The 18,580-nt window shown below is 37.2% G+C and overlaps 1 protein-coding gene across 3 annotated transcripts in view; it reads left to right on the forward strand.

Moving 5' to 3' along the window:
• Positions 1 to 427: 427 nt before the first annotated feature.
• KIAA2026 (KIAA2026 ortholog) overlaps positions 428 to 18,580 on the forward strand; it is a 96,570-nt gene continuing 78,417 nt past the window's right edge. For 2 of the 3 annotated variants that reach the window (XM_053573297.1, XM_053573304.1), the window contains exon 1: positions 429 to 2,207. In XM_053573297.1, the coding sequence (XP_053429272.1) occupies positions 1,612 to 2,207 (596 nt within the window). In that variant the 5' untranslated portion in view covers positions 429 to 1,611. Of the gene's footprint in view, positions 2,208 to 18,580 lie in introns of all 3 variants that reach the window. The other variant, XM_053573307.1, reaches the window with a different exon arrangement.

Here is an 18,580-nt window from a genome sequence, read left to right on the forward strand (position 1 = left end):
CTCTTTCACTGTTTTACCTAAGACTGATAAGTTATTGGACAAAAAAGGATTTGAGGCTTTACAAATATTTTACCAGTGCTTTAAAATTCACAGTAGTGAGAAGTAAACAATCATAAGAGTCAATAGCCTGACCATTTAGCAATATAACTTTTAAAATGCATGATTTCTATAATTTTGTTTTTGTGTTTTAGTAATTTCAAGGTTCAAGCAACAGAGTTCTATGTATAAAAGTATGCGCATCTTTCAAACATAAAAAAACAGTAATATCTGCTTTATGGAACCACGTAAATTAATGTGAATAGGTCACTTTTTAGACATTATTTAAACAATAATTTGACAGTGTGTAGTGAGATTGTAAGGCCATGCAACAGTTCGATGTTTTAAGCTCAGACCTTGGAATATTTGGACTGTTCTCATCCCCAAGAAATTTTTCTTAATGAGGTGCCATTCCCTTTTCTTATTCTTAGCAGATCTCAAGAATTGAGAAAGTGGAATATATTTTAATTTTAACGGAAATCACGATTAGTTTACAAAATATGAATTGACGTTAATAACTGAGGACAGCACTTGTAGAAATTAGTTCTATAAATCACTTCCTTTCCTTCTGTATGTGAACGCGTGGTCGAGTGCTGGTGTTTCCTTCCTAAACTTTTCAAAATTCTGGTTTTGTACGAAAAGACTCGCAGTCACAAGGAAGGAATCCTAACAGGACATAAATTTCGTGCCACCTTTCCAAGAGGTGGAAAGTAAAGCTACGCAGGCGCCTTTCTTCCCCCTCCACTCCGCCCCTTACGTTTGTCTACCAGCTGATTACATCATTGGTCCGCGCAACCTACTCAGCCTCCGGGCCTGGGGCTGAGCTGAAGCCTCAGCTTTCGCGTAGTGGGGCGGACGCGAGGTGGGGGCGGGGAATTGTCCTGCTACGCATGCGCACCGGGAATGGAGACGGTGCCTCTTTCTTTGCCTCTCTCCACCGCTCTACCCAGCCGGAGGAGGGCTGAGTGCCCTCCCCCTTCTCTCCTGCCCCTCCCCTTTACCCCGCCTCCCTCCCTGCGGGGCTTCTAACTGACAGTTGTCGCTGGGCCGGGTCCGCGCGCCGCCTTCTCCTGCCCGGGTTCCCCGCAGGTAGAGAGGGGCGGGAGTGGGTGTGAGGGAGAGGAGGAGCCGGAGCTGCCACTGCAGCCCCTTCTGGGGAGGCGAGAGAGGGCCCCCCTTTCTCCTCGCCCCCTCCCAGCCTTGCGCTGGCCCGGGAGGGGGTGGGGCGCCGAGGCCGCGACGGCCGGGCCTGGCCGGTGAAGAGCAGGCGGGCGGGGCACGAAGGGGTGAGGCCGGCGAGAGCCGCGCGCGCGACACCGCGGGGGGAGGGGAGAGGAGGGCACCTAGGCTCTCCTCTTCTCTCCCCCCTCCCCGCGCGCCATGTAACCCCGCCCCGCCGCTGGCGAGCTCGAGACCCCCGCGCGCACCAAGCCGAGCCGGCGGCTGAGGAGAGCCAGGCCCGATGCGGCAGGGGCTGCGCAGCGCGGCCGAGCGGTGAGGAGCGGCCCGCGCTCGCGCGTCCCCCGGCACCTCGAGCGGCAGCTCCACTCCGCCTAGCGTAGGCCTGCCGGGAGCATGAGCGTGCCCGAGACGCCGGGAGAGATGGAGCCGGCCGGGGAGGAGGAGCGGCCGCCACCGGCGGCCGAAGAAGAGGACGACGACGAGGAGGAGATGGCAGCGGCGGCCCCGGCGTCAGGGCCGGTCAGCGGGAGGAGTGCCTCCTCTCGGGAGAACGTGGACTGCCCAGAGGAAGAGGTGGAGGCGATGGTGGTCGGAGGCGGTGGCTGCAAGGAGCAGGAGCTGACCCACGAGCTGCAGCAGGGCTACCGCATCCTGGGCGAGTTTCTGCAGGAACGGCACCGGGGCCTCACCGCCCCCTTCCTGCAGCCCTTGGGGGGCGTTGCCACCGGGGAGGAGGAGGTGGCCGAGGGGCCGCGCAGCGGGGGCCGGGGCAGTCGCGCCTTGTCGCTGCAGCCCGGGCAGGGCTTGTGTCTCCTGAAGATGGAGGAGAAGTTCGCCAGCGGCCGGTACGGGGGTATCACCGAGTTCGTGGCGGACTTCAGGTCGATGCTGGAGACGTGCTACCGCCTGCACGGAGTGGACCACTGGATCTCCAAACAGGGTCAGAAGCTGGAGATGATGCTGGAGCAGAAGTTGGCGCTTCTCTCACGGTAAGCGAGCTGCGTCCCTGGTGGGACTGACAGACTGACACAAACACACCCTCACACGTGTCCGAGGATGGGCTGGGCCAGGGGCCGGGGGCGGCGCTGATAGGTGCTGAGTTGGTGCTGGGGAACCCAGGGAGGAGGAGCAGCGCGGGGCCGGGGCTGGGGCCTGGAGGGGTGTGGTGGGTTTGGGCTGAGCGCCGCGTGCTCCCAAGGAAAGGGAGCTGAGAAGGAAGCCCACTCCAGAGCGCCCAAGAACGGGTAACGTTTGCGGATTGAAAGTGAGATCCTTTCCCTGGGAATTACACATGTAGGCAGCGGAAGAGGTTTTGTGGTATGCGCATTGGACCCGCAACTTTTAGAAAATTTTTACCATGGCATTTTTCAAAGCGTACAGGATGAAATGTATCTAGAAAAATAATTTTGATGCATGTAAAAAGGTGGTTGTTTCAGACCATTAAAAAATAATTTTATCTTTTTCTACTCTTGTCGGCCGTCGGAGATTTATGGAATGTTACTAAATGCTTGATGATTACTTTGGCGTTCTTCTGATTTCTTTCCGTTTCATCTGAGGACACAGAATTTTTGCAGTAGAGATTTTATAATAGAGAACACCTGAGCACGAAAATTTTAATATAATAAGTTTAGACATTTTGTGTTTATTCTACCGGAAGTCATAAGCAATTCAGATGTCACTGTGTTCTTGGTATATGCCACCCGTATATTCAGTTATTTTTCTTTAATAAGAAAAAATGATGTCATAGGATACTAAAATAAGCTATTGTTTTATGATCAAGGTATAGTTGATAGCCAAATTAATTTCTTATGCGTAAATATTTCGGGAAATAGAAAAATATTGAATAATTGAATGTTGTTGGAATTGGTAATTGAAATGGGATAGTAGTTTGACTATTTACTAGCTGAGTGAACTTGACCAAGTTAATTTTTTGGCCACAGTTTCCTCATCTGTAAAAGGGGAAAAATAATACTACCTATATGTACAGTTGCTTTGAAAAATTAAGTTAGTAATGTGAAGTCAGCAGTGCTGGCTGACATAGTTAACCTAGTATAAGTGTTAGCCATTGTAAGATAAGTAGTAGCTGTAGTTGAATAAAATGAGTATGCATTTCATATCCGAAACTGGGCATTAATACATTTGCTCTTACAGAATAGTTCCTAAAAAATTGTGTTAATTTTTTGGAGCTTGATATATGATTATAATTAAAAATATTTAATTTCTATTCGTCATTGGTTTCTCATATGCTGTTTTCAAGACTATCAGTGATTTGATTTTTTTCCCTTGCTAAAAACATTTAACATAGTGTTTGACTCATTAAGGGAGCTCTTCTTAAACTAAGGAACCTCTTCTTGTATCTTTTCAAAAAGTAAAATTATTTGACAGCAGGACCAGTCACAATTTTGCTTTTAAATTACTTTTAAAACTTTAGTGACTTTATACTTTTGTATTATGTCTGTTACCTTTGTCTCCGCAGTACATTTTTGCTGTGATTCACAATAAAAAAAAAAAATCCATTCACATGTCGTTATTTTTGAGTAATAAGATATACCCCAAATCGATATTACAAGATTTTAGACTTGATGCAAACCTTAGTTCATGTAGTTTTACAAGTGTAGAAACAGGGATTTAAAATGAAGCAACAGAATGGCTGCCTGAAAGTGCTAAGAAATAGCATATGGGTTTAAATGAACTACAGGTGTTTTCAAAAGCTCTGTGTATGTAATAAATATTTCTTAGTCCCACAAGATCAGGGGGACTATTTTTGTTTTATATAAAGGTAAATTTCTAGATGCTTAGAATCATCATTCACAGCCCCTAATGCTCAGAATGCTGTATTCCCCATGAGATCTAAGATATTAGATCCATACTTAGAAATTAAATTATAATATTGTATAGTTTATAAACATAATGTGTTTCTAACAATTAGTGCAAGAGAGATAAAATTCTTGCATTTTAATAGCAAAAAAGTAATATGATGGTCTCAAATAGATATTAAAGTTTTGAGTTCCTCACTTTTTGTATTTGATGTATTAATGTATGCAGATGCTTTATTTAAATAATGTGTTTGCTCAACCACAGTTGTGGATAGTAGGAAATCGTTTCTTTTTCTGTACTATTCTACTCTTTTGAGTCATTACTAAATAGGTCCTTTGAGTGGGCATGATTCTGAGAAAAGCATAGGTTAGAACCATTTGGAATATAATTAAGATATATATGGTCCAGAACAATATTCTATAGACTTTCCATATAAATATGATTTTCAGCAAATAGAAAGGATGCAAAAGAATGTATACACATTTTAAGAGTTGTTTTATGTGTATTTTTTGAAGTTGAATTGAATTTACTTTTACTGTTCAAGTGTACCTATACATGCTATGCACATCCATTTTACTTGCAATTTGTACACTTTTGGGGAATGATTCATTTTACTTGCAACAGGATAAAATGTGTATACCTTTTTTTGACATCACCCAACAGATGACTTAAATACCTTATTTGTAGTATCTTAAGGTGGTATGTGATATTTTAGTAATAAAACCAGTGAATCACTTAGATACTATTTAAACTTTCTGTTGTCTTCTGGAATATATTTGTAAATTAATTCTTATTTTCAAATGATGAGAAGACTTTATAGATGTATCATATACTACTGAGCTTTCTAATAAGTGGTAAATGAAGTACATAAGATAAATACGTTCCACATTGTATTAGAGACTAGCTCAGTCACATTAGTACCTCGGACATGTCATATAACTTGAATTTCAGTTTCTTCATCTGTGCAGTGAGGATGTTAAGCTAGGTTAACTAATTTTGCAAGTATTTAAGTCGCTAGAAGTAACATTCATGTCCTTGAGATCAAAAGATGAGTTCCTTTCCCTTAAGTGTTTTACAATCGAGTAGGGAAACAGACGCTTAAAAAAATGATGATTATTATTAATGGATATGTGAACAAGGTACAAGAGGAATTTAGAGGAAGGTGACCTATATATATTTGAAGGGGTAGAGGTGAGCTTTGGGATGGCAAGTGAGAGAAGAGAAGAAGGGGAAAGAGACTAATTTAAAGCTATCATAGATATATATATACTTGAAATGATTCTTGAAGAGGTTGAATATTACTACTGACATTTTTAGGAGGGCTTGATAGGGGCATTCTAGAATGCACAGTGAGTGCAAGGTATGAAATAGCATAAGTGTTTTTTGTGTGCTTCAGTATGATCTCGAGTAATCTCTGCATCCTGGGAAGTATGTGAGATGATCTGCTATAGTGAAAGAAGAAAATATTAGAACTTAGTATATTCTATTATTATTTTCCTTTTTAAATTTCTGGTTTTGATTTGCCTTTCGTGATGTTTATACTAGCAATATGTGCATGTCATCTATAAATAATTTCTAAATATTTATAATTTATTTATAATATATATATTTTTCCAAAGAACTAGTACTAAAATTTAGGTCTGCGCTTTGATTTTCCCAACCTGGTTAATCGCCCAGATGAATTTCAAATTGAGATACAGGTGTGTATATTAACTTTTTCAAAAGTAGAACCTCCATAGTTGACCACCTCTCCTCATTGACTACTTGCTTAAGTTGACCTAATTTTCATAAACCAGATATGTATCACATGTATGTATCAGTACAGTAGAACTAGTTCCTTGTATTGACTACCTCCATGTGTTGACCAGTTATAGTCCTTTGGGTGGTCAACTTTTGAAAGTTCTAGCACATCTTTTTAAAACTTTAGCATCAAAAATACAGTTTTTGACCACTCATTCTTGTAGGTACTGTTTTTCCTATCAAACAACATATTTATTCCCAAGGAAGTTATGTTTTAGCAGGGCTCTCATTTGTCCATTTGAAGCAACTGTAAAAAGATAGCAATTAGCATTAGAAACAAAGAAAAACATCTAAGTGGAAAAGAATAGAAAACACCAGTTAGACTGCTATGAGCAGAACGTTAGAAAATGTCAAATATTATAAGAACTTACTTCTTCCAAACCTGATTTTAAAATGATATTTTTGAAAGCTTTAAGAATATTGCCATGTACCCCCCACAAGATAGCTTTTCCTAGTTTTAAAAGGCTGTACTTGGAAAAGATGGATTGCCAGTGACCTTAATAGAGCTGAATTTAAATTTTTAATTTTGGCCATTTAAGATAATATTTTGGTGAAAATAAGCCTTGCTAAAATATATCCTTGTTAAAAATTATTCTTGATTTCTATGTTAAGTTATTGTTTTGAAAATGGTACATGTATGGGATAAAAAAAAAAGGCTTTCTTAAAATATAGCTGAAGGTGGTTTGGCGCCTATAGCTCAGCAGCTAGGGTGCCAGCCACATACACTGTTTGAATCCAGCCTGGGCCTGCAAAACAACAGTGAAAACTACAACCAAAATATAGCCAGTGTTGTGGTAGGTGTTGTGGTAGTCCCAGCTACTTGGGAGGCTGAGGCACATGAATCGCTAGAGCCCAAGAGTTTGAGGTTGCTGTGAGCTGCAACAGCACAGCACTCTACTGAGGGCAACATAGTGAGACTCTGTCTCAAAAAAAAAAAAAAAAAAAAAAAAATATATATATATATATATATATATATATAGCTGAAAGTTACCTAGTTTTATAGTTGCTTTTCAGTTGGTAGAATATATTTGAGGGAAATTAAAGTTCAAAACTATTCTCATGAAGCCTCCAAAATTTAAAAATGAGTTGACAAGCACAAGTAGTAATCAAATTAAAAATGAATTTTTATAGACTAATTTTAATTCTTTCCCAAGTTGAATTTGAATTTTTATTGGTTTACATTCAATTAAGATCAAAACTCAGAGATTACTTAGTAATTTTAACCAGATGCTATTTCTTCAGTAGTCTAACCTGTCTCACTTTCCATTGGATTCTGTAATTTTGTCTTTTTTGTATAAATCTTTGTAAATTGGAGACCTTTGGTAATAGAATCTGGATTTGCCTCTTGTTCCAAAAGATAGAATATTGAAGCTTGATATTCTATATAGTTTAACTTATTGTAGTACCCATTCTTAAAAAAAATAGTGTTGTTTATAGGAAGGGTCAGACAAAGATTAGTTGAATGTGATTAAAGTATGAAGGAGTTCAATTAACAAGACATTTATTGAGTGCTTTCTTTTTTCTAGGACTTAGAGGACAGTTTCTGCCTCCAATAAGTTTAAGAGAAGATAGGAAGAAACATGTACACATATAGTAAAAGCTGAAACATGTTTAAACCCCATGATTCTGAAACTTGTCCATTTTCAGAATACCCTACAAATGCTACTATTTTCACAACACCCTGAAATACAATATTATTAGTTGTAATGTATGATTTTTTTTTTGCTAGAGGATCTAAAAGTGTTCAGACCATTGGAGAAAGCCCTTAATTGAAAAAATTCTATTACCTTATCTTTTTTCCCCTACAAATTCTGAAAACATAATCACTTTGGATTTTAAGTGTTTATGAAATGATTGTATCCCGAGGAAGCATACTTCGAGGACTACTGCTTGATAAGCTATATTATAGATGTTAGGAGGGTGCAGAATAGGTGTAACTACTAGGGGAGTGCAATTGGACTAATATTTTATTAGGTTTTATTCAACAGGTTATAGTTTGAACAGTTTATAGTTTTTGAACAGTTATTTGTACTATTCTGTGCTGGGTAATATGTAAAGATCTATAGATACAATAATAAACATGACTTTATTCTTTACTTCAAGTCAATAGATAAACAGAAACACATAATTAAAGGTATAGAGACAGGATAGCATGGAGTATTCTGGGGCAACAGTGTATACCCAGTGGTTAGGGAGCAGGATGATGAGGACCTCTAGTGGCAGATTAATCTAGGAAGATAGACTGGGACCAATTATGGAGGACTTTGCTCAAGGAATTTCAGAATCCGGGCAGTATAGATTAATCTCAGTTTTTGACTAAGGGTGTAGTATAATCATTTTACTAGTAGTGTTTTGAGTTGGAGGCATAAAGGAGAATGAGGGAAACTAGAAGATTATTGAGTTCATTGTATCAAGAGATCATAAGCAGTAGGAATAGAAAGATGGATGAGGATACAGAAAGGATAAATTCAGCCATTTACAAGTGGTAAATGGCAAGCTGTCAAATGTGGATTGTGAAGGAGAGGATGATGAGCAGAATTAATTGGAGCATTTGAGCCCGGTTGATGTTGATGCTGTGGGTACAAGAGAGAGGCATTCACTTGAAGATATCCAGCTGAGAATTATTAGAAAGGTGTATTGGAACTTGGCATAGTGATGAGGGCTAGCAATGTTTAATTAGGAGTTAACCTGCCAAAGGATGATGGTTAAGGAAATGGGAATAAATGAGATTGTTCAAGACAGAGTCTAGTAAAAATACAAGGGGGCCAAAGGCAGAACTTTATGTAAGGATTGACAATCTTCAAACTGTAAAGAAAAAGAGATTAGAAGGATTATGATTAAAATGTGTATGGTAAAAGTTAAAAAATGAAATCTTAATTGAGAAAAGGCAATTAATGTAACTGAAAAAGTTTATTCTGAAATAAGAGGTATTATTTGAAATATACTAAACAACACTTTTTTACATAAAGATATTTTTGTTTCATTTGAAAATATTTGAGAATGATTTAGATTTAATATAATAAGAATGCCCTAAGATTCTAAGTATTTTGCCTTATTTCCTCTTTCTTACTATATTTATACCCTTGTATTTATTTTTATTTCTCAGAAGAAAACTAGAACAGGAAGGAAAATCACTGTTCTAGAGAGTAGATTCAGTCCTTTTCATAGTTGTATTTTAGCTTTCAAATCATCTTTAGGCTATCTCTCCATAAGGTTAGAGTTGCCCAGAACAAATAACAGCCATTTTTATTTCCTAGGAACTTGTGAAATAATATGAATCTTTAAAATTCATATTAAATTACTTGAAGTTCTTTTTCTTGTTAATTGGGAAAGACTGATAAACCCCAGTGGTAATATTATCTATCACCAAACCCTTTGTTATATCATCTCCCACCTGGGACCTATGGATATTCCAGAATTAATTGTGTTTTAAAATCAGGTTATTAAGCATTACACACTTTGAAAAAAGCTAAGGAAACCAACAAAATGTTAATAGTGGTTATTGCTATGTAGTAAAGCCCTAGGCATTTTTCATTTGCTTTTAACTTTTCGGTATGTCCTAGATTTTCTGTAAGAAATGTATTTTATAGTAAAAAAAATTTTTTTTTTTTTTTTTGTAGAGACAGAGTCTCACTGTACTGCCCTTGGGCAGAGTGCCGTGGCGTCACATGGCTCACAGCAACCTCTACTCTTGGGCTCACGCGATTCTCTTGCCTCAGCCTCCCGAGCAGCTGGGACCACAGGCGCCCGCCACAACGCCCGGCTATTTCTCTGTTGCAGTTTGGCCGGGGCTGGGCTTGAACCTGCCACCCTCAGCATATGGGGCCGGCGCCCCACTCACTGAGTCACAGGCGCCGCCCTATAGTAAAAATATTTTCTTGAAAAGAAATTAATATTTACATTTTTTTATTAAATCATAGCTGTGTACATTAATGCAATCATGGGGCACCATACATTGGTTTTATATACCATTTGACATATTTTCATCACACTGGTTAACATAGCCTTCCTGGCATTTTCTTAGTTACTGTGTCAAGACATTTATATTCTACATTTAGTAAGTTTCACATGTACCCTTATAAGATGTACTGTAGGTGTGGTCCCCCAATTACCCTCCCTCCGCCCATCCTCCTCCTTCCCCTCCCCTTCCTTTCCCCTTTCCCCATATAATTGGGTTATAGCTTTCATATGAAAGCTAAAAATTAGTTTCATAGTAGGACTGAGTACAATATTTACATTTTTGAATAAACTATAGGTAAAAGATTGGGTTTAAAGTAATATATCACCAAGGTTATAATATAGTAGTAACTGGAAAGTAGAACTGTGGGTCATTTTTAATTTTCTTCTTTTTTTAATTTTTTCTGCAATAACCATGTATTACTGTTACTTTTTATTATACTATTCAAGATATAAAATCCACCAATTTCAAAGACTTGGAATAGTTAATGCTAAGAACATATTTCAAACTTAGTATTTAATAAAGCTTTTGAGTATGGTCATCTGAAGTTACTTTCGGACAAGAATAACTTTTTTTCCTTTTCTTTTTTATTTATTTTCCTTGATTTTTATTTTATTTATTCTTTTTTTTTGGCCGGGCTAGGTTTGAACCCACCACCTCTGGTCTGGTATATGGGGTCTGCGCCCTATTCCTTGAGCCACAGATGCCACCCCCCAAAAATAACTTTTGATGGTGTCTTTTTATATCTTTTTAAATGTTAGTATGTGTTAGAATTCACCTTTGTTCATTTCTATGTAGAATTTCCACTAAAAGGTAAAAAAATAAAAAATTGAGGCTCAGTGCCCTTAGCTCATTGAGTAGGACGTCAGCCACATACACCGAAGCTGGCAGGTTTGAGCCTGGCCCAGGCCTGCTAAACAACAATGACAACTGCAACCAAAAAATAGCCGGGCGTTGTGGCAGGTTCCTGTAGACCCAGCTACTCAGGAGGCTGAGGCAAGAGGATCGCTTGAGCCCAAGAGTTTGATGTTGCTGCGAACTGTGATGCCACGGCACTCTACCAAGGGCAACGTAGTGAGACTTTGTCTCAAAAAAAAAAAATAAATTGAGATAAGCTAGTTTAAGATAAAACTGTTTTGACTGTAAACTTGTGATTGTAATAAGTACCTCACTAATTTTGCTTTTCTGTTAGAGTTTAAACCTTCTATTGCCCAGATATAATGCAGAAAGTATTTGAATTGTAACTTAGCACATACAAAGTATTTGGGGGATAATTATTTTTCGAAAAGATAGCTCCCTCCCTCAGATATATCTCATCACTAGACAAATTTTCTTTCAAATAATAACATCCCAATTTGTAACAAGTACAATTTAAGTTTGTAAAAGCTTTAAAGGTTAGCAATGTTTTTTTTAAAATAATAATGTACGCCTGTACATTGACTTTATGGTAATGGTGTACATTCTCAGCTTTTGAAGTATACAATTCCTAGTGAATTCAGGGAGTTTTTTTCATGTTTGTTCTGAAAATAAGAAAGGCCACTTCCTTTTGCATGGAAAGAGAGAAACAGATTGTCTGAAAAATTTATTACATAGAAAAATTTTCCCATAGAAGCAGTTATAGGTATGGATTGTTTCCATGTTGGCCCACAAGATACAGTATTAGGAAATAATCAATTAACAAAATTGAGGTCATATTTTTTATTTGTCTTGAATGGTTGTGCTCGTACTTGTACTTGAAAAGGTTTAAATTTGATTCTCTTACCGCAGATAAGCTCATTTCCTGGCTCCCTCACTTGCTTCTCCGATGCTCCCTTATCTGCAAGCTCTTTCAGACGACCCATTCTCAAGTAATACCCATGTCCCTGGTTATTTATCTGTCTCCTTTAACCTCCTTTATTTTTATTTGTAGTATTTATTGAAACATCTTATTAGAATGTAAAATCTGTAAGGGCAGGGGCTTTTTCGGCTTGATTTGCCGCTGTTTAACTTTGTTGAATGTTGACTTAAGCAACAAAGGGTTATATGAGTTCTAACAATTAAGTTTGTAAACTTGCCACTGTGCCTTACATTGGCAGCACTGTACAAACTACTTGGTAAGATTTTATGACCGTGTATATCACTGTCTCACAGTTGAGTTGGTGTCAGCGTATCGTGATGTCTTGCTTAGTAGCATTCATTATTGTTGTGTGTTTTTGTGTGCTGTCATGAGAATGTTGGAGTTTGAATTAGAGCAAGAAACCAACATTAAATTTCTTATTATACTTTGCAAGAGTGGAAATGAAATCAGGGACATGTTAGTCTAAGTTTATGGGGATAATCCCATAAAGAAAACAGCAGTGTACAAGTGGATTAAACATTTTTCTGAGAGAAGCAAAAATGTCACTGATGAGGAGAGGTCAGGGCAGGCAGTAACAATCAGAACTGATGAAAACATTGCAAAAATTCATCAAATTGTGGATCAAAATCATCAGCTGAGTGAGAAGCATAGCAGACCAAGTAAACATGAAAAGAGAAACAGGAAAATCTTGGCCAACCATTCATGACTTTTGTATCATGACAGTGTACCAGTTCACATGGTAATATCTTTGAGAGAATTTTTTAGCCAGTAAGTAAATAACTGCATTGAAACACCCTCCCTGCTCACCTGATCTCACCCCGAATGACTTTTTTCTTTACCCAAATATAAAGGAAATATTAAAAGAAAGGCATTTTGATGATATTCAGGACATCAAGGGTAATATGATGACAGCTTTGGCGATTATTCCAGAAAGAGTTGCAAAGTTACCTTAAAGGGTGGACTAGGTACTGGTATTGGTGCACAGCTTCCCAAGGGGAGTACTTCAAAGGTGACTGTAGTAATATTCAGTAATGAGGTATGTAGCACTTTTTCTAGGATGAGTTTGTGAACTTAATTGTAAGACCTCCTAAGTTCTAACAATCACTTTCAAAGGCTTTTGGGGCCATGTTTCTCAAAGGCCATTTCACAGATCATCAGTATTAGAATAGTGTTAAAAAACGGATTCCTTGGGCCCAGAGTAGCATATTCAAATATAACTCAAAATCTCAGAGTATTAGAATCTACCTTTTTAATAATCTTCCTAAATGATTTTATGCACAGTAAAATTTGAGGACTGATGTTTCAGGATGTAGTACGTCGGTTTCATTTTGATTTCACTTCAGAAATTAGTTTACTTTGACTGAAGTATGTGTTTTAGCACTGTTTTTGTACTTATCTCTATTAGCCTTGTGTTACCATATTATACCAAAACTTTTTTTCTTAATAACAACTATACAGTCAGTGTTCATATTTCTAATTGTTTCACAAGTTAGAATTTTTATATGTTGTTCGTAATCCAAATAAGTCCACATACTGTAATTGATGTGTATGCTTTTTTTTTTTTTTTTTTTTTTGTAGAGACAGAGTCTCACATACCGCCCTCAGGTAGAGTGCCGTGGCATCACACAGCTCACAGCAATCTCTAACTCTTGAGCTTACGCGATTCTCTTGCCTCAGCCTCCCGAGCAGCTGGGACTACAGGCGCCTGCCACAACACCCGGCTATTTTTTTGTTGCAATTTGGCCGGAGCTGGGTTTGAACCCGCCACCCTCGGCATATGGGGCCGGCGCCCTACTCACTGAGCCACAGGCGCCGCCCGATGTGTATGCTTTTTAATATGTGGATCTCCTCCCTCTTCTCTCTCCTTCTCCTTTTCATACCCCTTCTTCCTTCCTTTCCTCCATACCCCAACATCTTGCAGTAAAATCATTTTGAAGAAATTGACTATCTGGCATTTCCTGCAGTCTTGGATTTTACTGATAGTGTAGTGTACTGTTCCTTCCTCCTCTGTATTTCCTATAAATTGGTAGTTGGTTCTAGAAGATTCATTAAATATAGTATCCCTTTGTGGGGAGAGGCCCCATGGCCTCCTTAGGTAATGTGTTCATCAGTTTTTGGTTTTACATTTTTAAATCAACTATGAATTATGAGACTTAGCATGATGATATAATTTTGCAAAATTTGTTGAAAAGAATAGTAACCTTATATAATAACATTTTTGTTAATTTTCTGTACAATCAAAATTCCCCTAATGAACTTTATGGTGAGTAATCTTTTTATAGTTTCATTCTCTAGTGGAATTTAGACTGTGATCATAATTTCCATGCCAAGTTACTTTATCTATGCTCTGACAAAATTGGTTTTAATTTAGAATCATATGAAGCATTCCTTCCATGACTAAACACTATTGCATAGGGATAATATGTTAAATAGCATCAAAAAAATGTTTTTAAGAAAAGACTGGACCCTATTCCCAGCCACTTTTATCCAGTTATTATCAGCTGTGTATAATACTACTACTTTGTTTCTCATTTGATTTGGAGGAGCAATGAAAGAGATCCATTGTTAGTTCTCATAGCAATGCTTTGTATTCTATCAGGTAAAGTATATTAATTGACCGCATGGCCTTTTAGTTGATTTTTAAATTTTGTATTTCTTTTTCATAGTTCAATATGAGTTTTAAGCCTTTATAAGGTTTGAAGTTTTTAATCAGAGTGCTATAACTGCTTCTTTCCCCCAATGCCACATGCAGAAATGTACACATACATGCCCACATGCCATGCATGTTTTAGTTTTTCTGGGGAGAGGGTGCAAAACTTTATTAAGTCATCAGAGGATTATAGACCCGGACAGTAACATTGAGAAAACACAGCTAACAAGTTTCCAGTAAGTTAAGATGATGTTTAAAAGTGGAAAAAATTTCAGTGAACTAAATGAAAAAATTAACCCTTTAACAAAAATAACAGAAAATCTGAATAGTATCAGGAGATAAATATTCTTATATTATGCACATGTTTATACTGTTGAGTGTTTAGCGAGACTTAGTGTAAGTCTGACTTTTAAGGTAATAGTTTCGCTCTACATTAAGTTAAAGGGAAAAGATCTTAGAAATAGCCCTTTTAGTATTCCAGAACTCTGAAAAGAGTTAATATGTGACTTATTGTACTAGAGCAGTGGTTCTCAACCTTCCTAATTGCCACGTTGTTACAAATGGAAAAAAGGGTCGTGACCCACAGGTTGAGAACCACTGTACTAGAGCCATCATACCTTTGTGAGTAAAGTTAGTTTAATTCTTGCTTTAGTGACATGTGTTGAATAAGATACTGGTTTTCTCCAGAATTCCACTCACTAGTTATTGACTTCATCAAATACAAAATATTTCACATCTGGAGTATTCTCTTCTCTCCTTAAAAGCCTCTTTCTGTGTCATTTGAGGCTCAGCTCAGATGTTACGTCCTCTGTGAAGCTCGACACAGAATAAATTGCTTTTTTCCTTGTACTCCATAATTCTTTTTTTTTTGGTATGTTGTACCCCCTGGGTGGATGGGGGTGGTGGTCCATGATTCTTTGTTTATAGCACTTAAAAACAAAGTAAAACACTTATGCTAGGGATGAATCTGTCTCCCTATCTGGATTGTGATCTCCTTAAAGTCGCAAGATATGCCTTATTCACCATTGCATCTTCAGGGTCTTGGGTATATGTAATGATTATGTTGTAATTCTTGAATTAAGGAAATGATGAGTATATAATAAAGATCAAGTGAATTAGTGTTACCATATTAAGTTACAATTCCTGCATCTTCTTTAAGATTTAGCAGACTTGTTTCATCTTCAGGAAAACTTCTGTGCTCATCTCTTCCTCCTCCTCATCCCCTTCCTTTCAGTGTGGGATATATTCCTCTGCTTTTGCAGTACCTACCATTTGGATTTATATTTTCGTTGACGTTTTTGGATACTGTAATACTATACTTACCTGTCTACATATCTGTTTGCGTCACTAAATTTTACGATTTTCTTGGGCATTTTTGTATCTGTAGAAGCTGGCTCTTCAAGTTCAAAGGAGCTCAAGAGATGTTTGTTGAGTTGAATATAGACAGCATACCCTCTCTTAACAGGTGGATACAGGGTGAAAAAGCATAATAAAAGGTAGTGGATGGTTAATGTGGAAAGATAGTTATAAGTTCATTTTAGTCAATATGTTTACAATGCTTATTATTTGATAGGCAATTTAGGGAAAGTCAAAGAAGAATATTGAAAGACAGGAGTAGATAAACTAACTCGGTTTAGAGATTATTACACAAGAATAGCATATTCAAAAGTGCAAAGGCAAAAAAGCCACTGTGTATAGCTAAGGAATGACCAGTTTAGTTTAGTTTGGGTAGACTGTAATTTTATATAGAAATGTAGTCGACAGGTGTGATTAGGAAGGCCAGATTAAGTAGCTGCATCACAGAGGGCCTAATATGCTATGCAAGTAAAGAGTTTAATATTCCATATTAGAGGACCATTGTACTAGAGGCTTGTAAGCTAGGGACTTACAAGGGAAACGTATGAAATGAATAAGTGAAGGAGAAAAGTAGACTCAATTTTTTTCTCATCCCTTAATTATCAATTTCTATTATTCTTTTGATTTATAAGTTAAAAAAGAGGATTTGACTTTGTTTCTCTTAGATTTGATGAAGATTTTACAACAATATATGGGAAAATTATTTATTACAGAAATCCTAGAGTAAGGCTAGAGGGATGAGAAATATTACTTCTTTTTGCCAAATTTAGATACATTTACATCTCTGAATAATTTAGGTTGGACTCAGTTTTTTTTTTTCGTTAATTAAATAATTTCAGTCTTCTAATTCTTAGGGGAAAATTATGTTAAATCCAGAATATTATCAGTTTAAGTTAATCCTTCTACCATGTTATTTTCAGCAACATTGCCAATAACCAAAAAAGTGAACTGTGGCAAATATAATTAAGAAATTACAAACATGTTGCCAAAATCAATATGCTTAATTTGATAACTTAGTTTTTATACACAGAACTCTATATTTGCAACACAATTTAATACTTACAAGAACATAGTCTCAACGTGTAACATTGCTAATAGAAGCTATTTAGAAATAATTGAATATGATACTCTATGTGGTATTCCATAGAATACTGAGTTAGTAGAAAACCATTTATATTCTTCAAGTTTTCTAAATCCTTGAACATGGTGCAATTGCTAGGATATCAGTGATTACCTCTGCTTATTAATTCCAAAGGAGGGAATTTGGTTGATAGTAAAATTTAAGTTACAGGTTATTTATTATATTTAAGACTTATTAAAAAGCAGTTTCATGGGCTCGGCGCCTGGAGCTCAGCCACTAGGGCGCCAGTCACGTACACCAGAGTTGGCAGGTTCAAACCCAGCCCGGGCCTGTCAAATGACAATGACAACTTCAACAAAAAAAATAGCTGGGTATTGTGGTGGGTGCCTGTAGTCCCAGCTACTTGCAAGGCTGAGGCAAGAGAATCGCTGAAGCCCAAGAGCTGGAGGTTGCTGTGAGCTGTAACACAACAGCACTTTATCTTCGGTGACATAGTTGAGACTCTGTCTCAAAATAAATAAATAAATAAATAAATAAATAAAAAGCAGTTTCACGAGAAGAGTGTACAAATTATACGATAACTTAAATCTCTTAACTTTTTATCAGCAGTTTAAACCCTTTTTCTACTAATAATATTTCTTCATTTCTTTTCACACGTTAAACATATATGCTCTTTGAAAATTTGGAAAATAGAGAATTGTCAAAAAAGTAAAAACCATCTGTTCCATTTGACAGAAGTAATTACATATTAGCTTTCTTTGTCTCACATATATAGTATTTGTCTCACATATATAATATTTACATAGAAAAAATTTAAATACATAATTTATATTTGCCAAATGTACAGTTTTATATCCTATTTATCACCTATTAGATTTTATTTCTCTTATATGAATGTTGTTACGTGTGATTTTTATTTCAGCATTTTCTCTTAAACACTAACAAGATAAAAATAATAGGACCATGTAGGACAACATCAAGATCTTGTATTTTTTTGATCTGTAGTTTTTTCTTCTAAAAATCATTTCAGTCACTCAAGTGATGAGGGAAAAAGTCTATATAAATCATTATGTATATAAAATATAACTTGTGGAAATTCAAAGAATATAGTTGAAAAGTGCCTGTTATGCACATGGAGTCCAGAGAACTCCTGGACTCAAGCAGTTCTTTTGCCTTACTCCTCTACAGGTGTGGGGCACCATGCCCAGCTAATTTTAAAAGACATTTTTTGTAGAGATGAGATCTTCTTATGTTATCCAGATTGGTTTCAAACTCTTGGCCTCAAGTGATCCTCCTACCTCTGCTTCCCAAAGTGCTGAGATTATAGGCATGTGCTACCATGCCCAGCCAGTGTTTGTATTCTTGATAGTTTATTAATTTAAAAAATTATGTGTGCATCTGGTGGCAAACATTAAACATCCTTCTCTCACTATCCCTCGGTCCTCTTTTATTCAAAGGCCACTGCTGTTAATAGTTTCTTATATCCATTTGGGTATCTTAATAGTCATCTCAAATTTTAGCATGTTCAGAAATGAACTTCTCTGTTTTTGCTGTTTTGCTTTTTTACTGAACTTAGTCTTAGTAGATTCTACCATTTACCAAGCTGTTCTGGCCAAAAAAAACTAGCATTTTTAACTGATTCTGCCTTTTTGCTTTTTCTTTTTGCTTATTTTCCCTATTAAGCATATCAACCAGTTCTGACTTTTCTACTTCTAAAGTACATTTTAAATCTTTTCCTTTCTACTGTCACAAATTAAGTACAAGCCATTATAATCTCTTGCCTCTTGCTATAGTTTTCTGACTTTTGTTTCCCTGCATTTGCTTTTTGCTCTTTCCTTTCTAAAGTCCATCTTCTACCTATCA

Source organism: Nycticebus coucang, chromosome 2 (assembly GCF_027406575.1).
Source record: "Nycticebus coucang isolate mNycCou1 chromosome 2, mNycCou1.pri, whole genome shotgun sequence".
Classification (NCBI taxonomy): domain Eukaryota; kingdom Metazoa; phylum Chordata; class Mammalia; order Primates; family Lorisidae; genus Nycticebus; species Nycticebus coucang.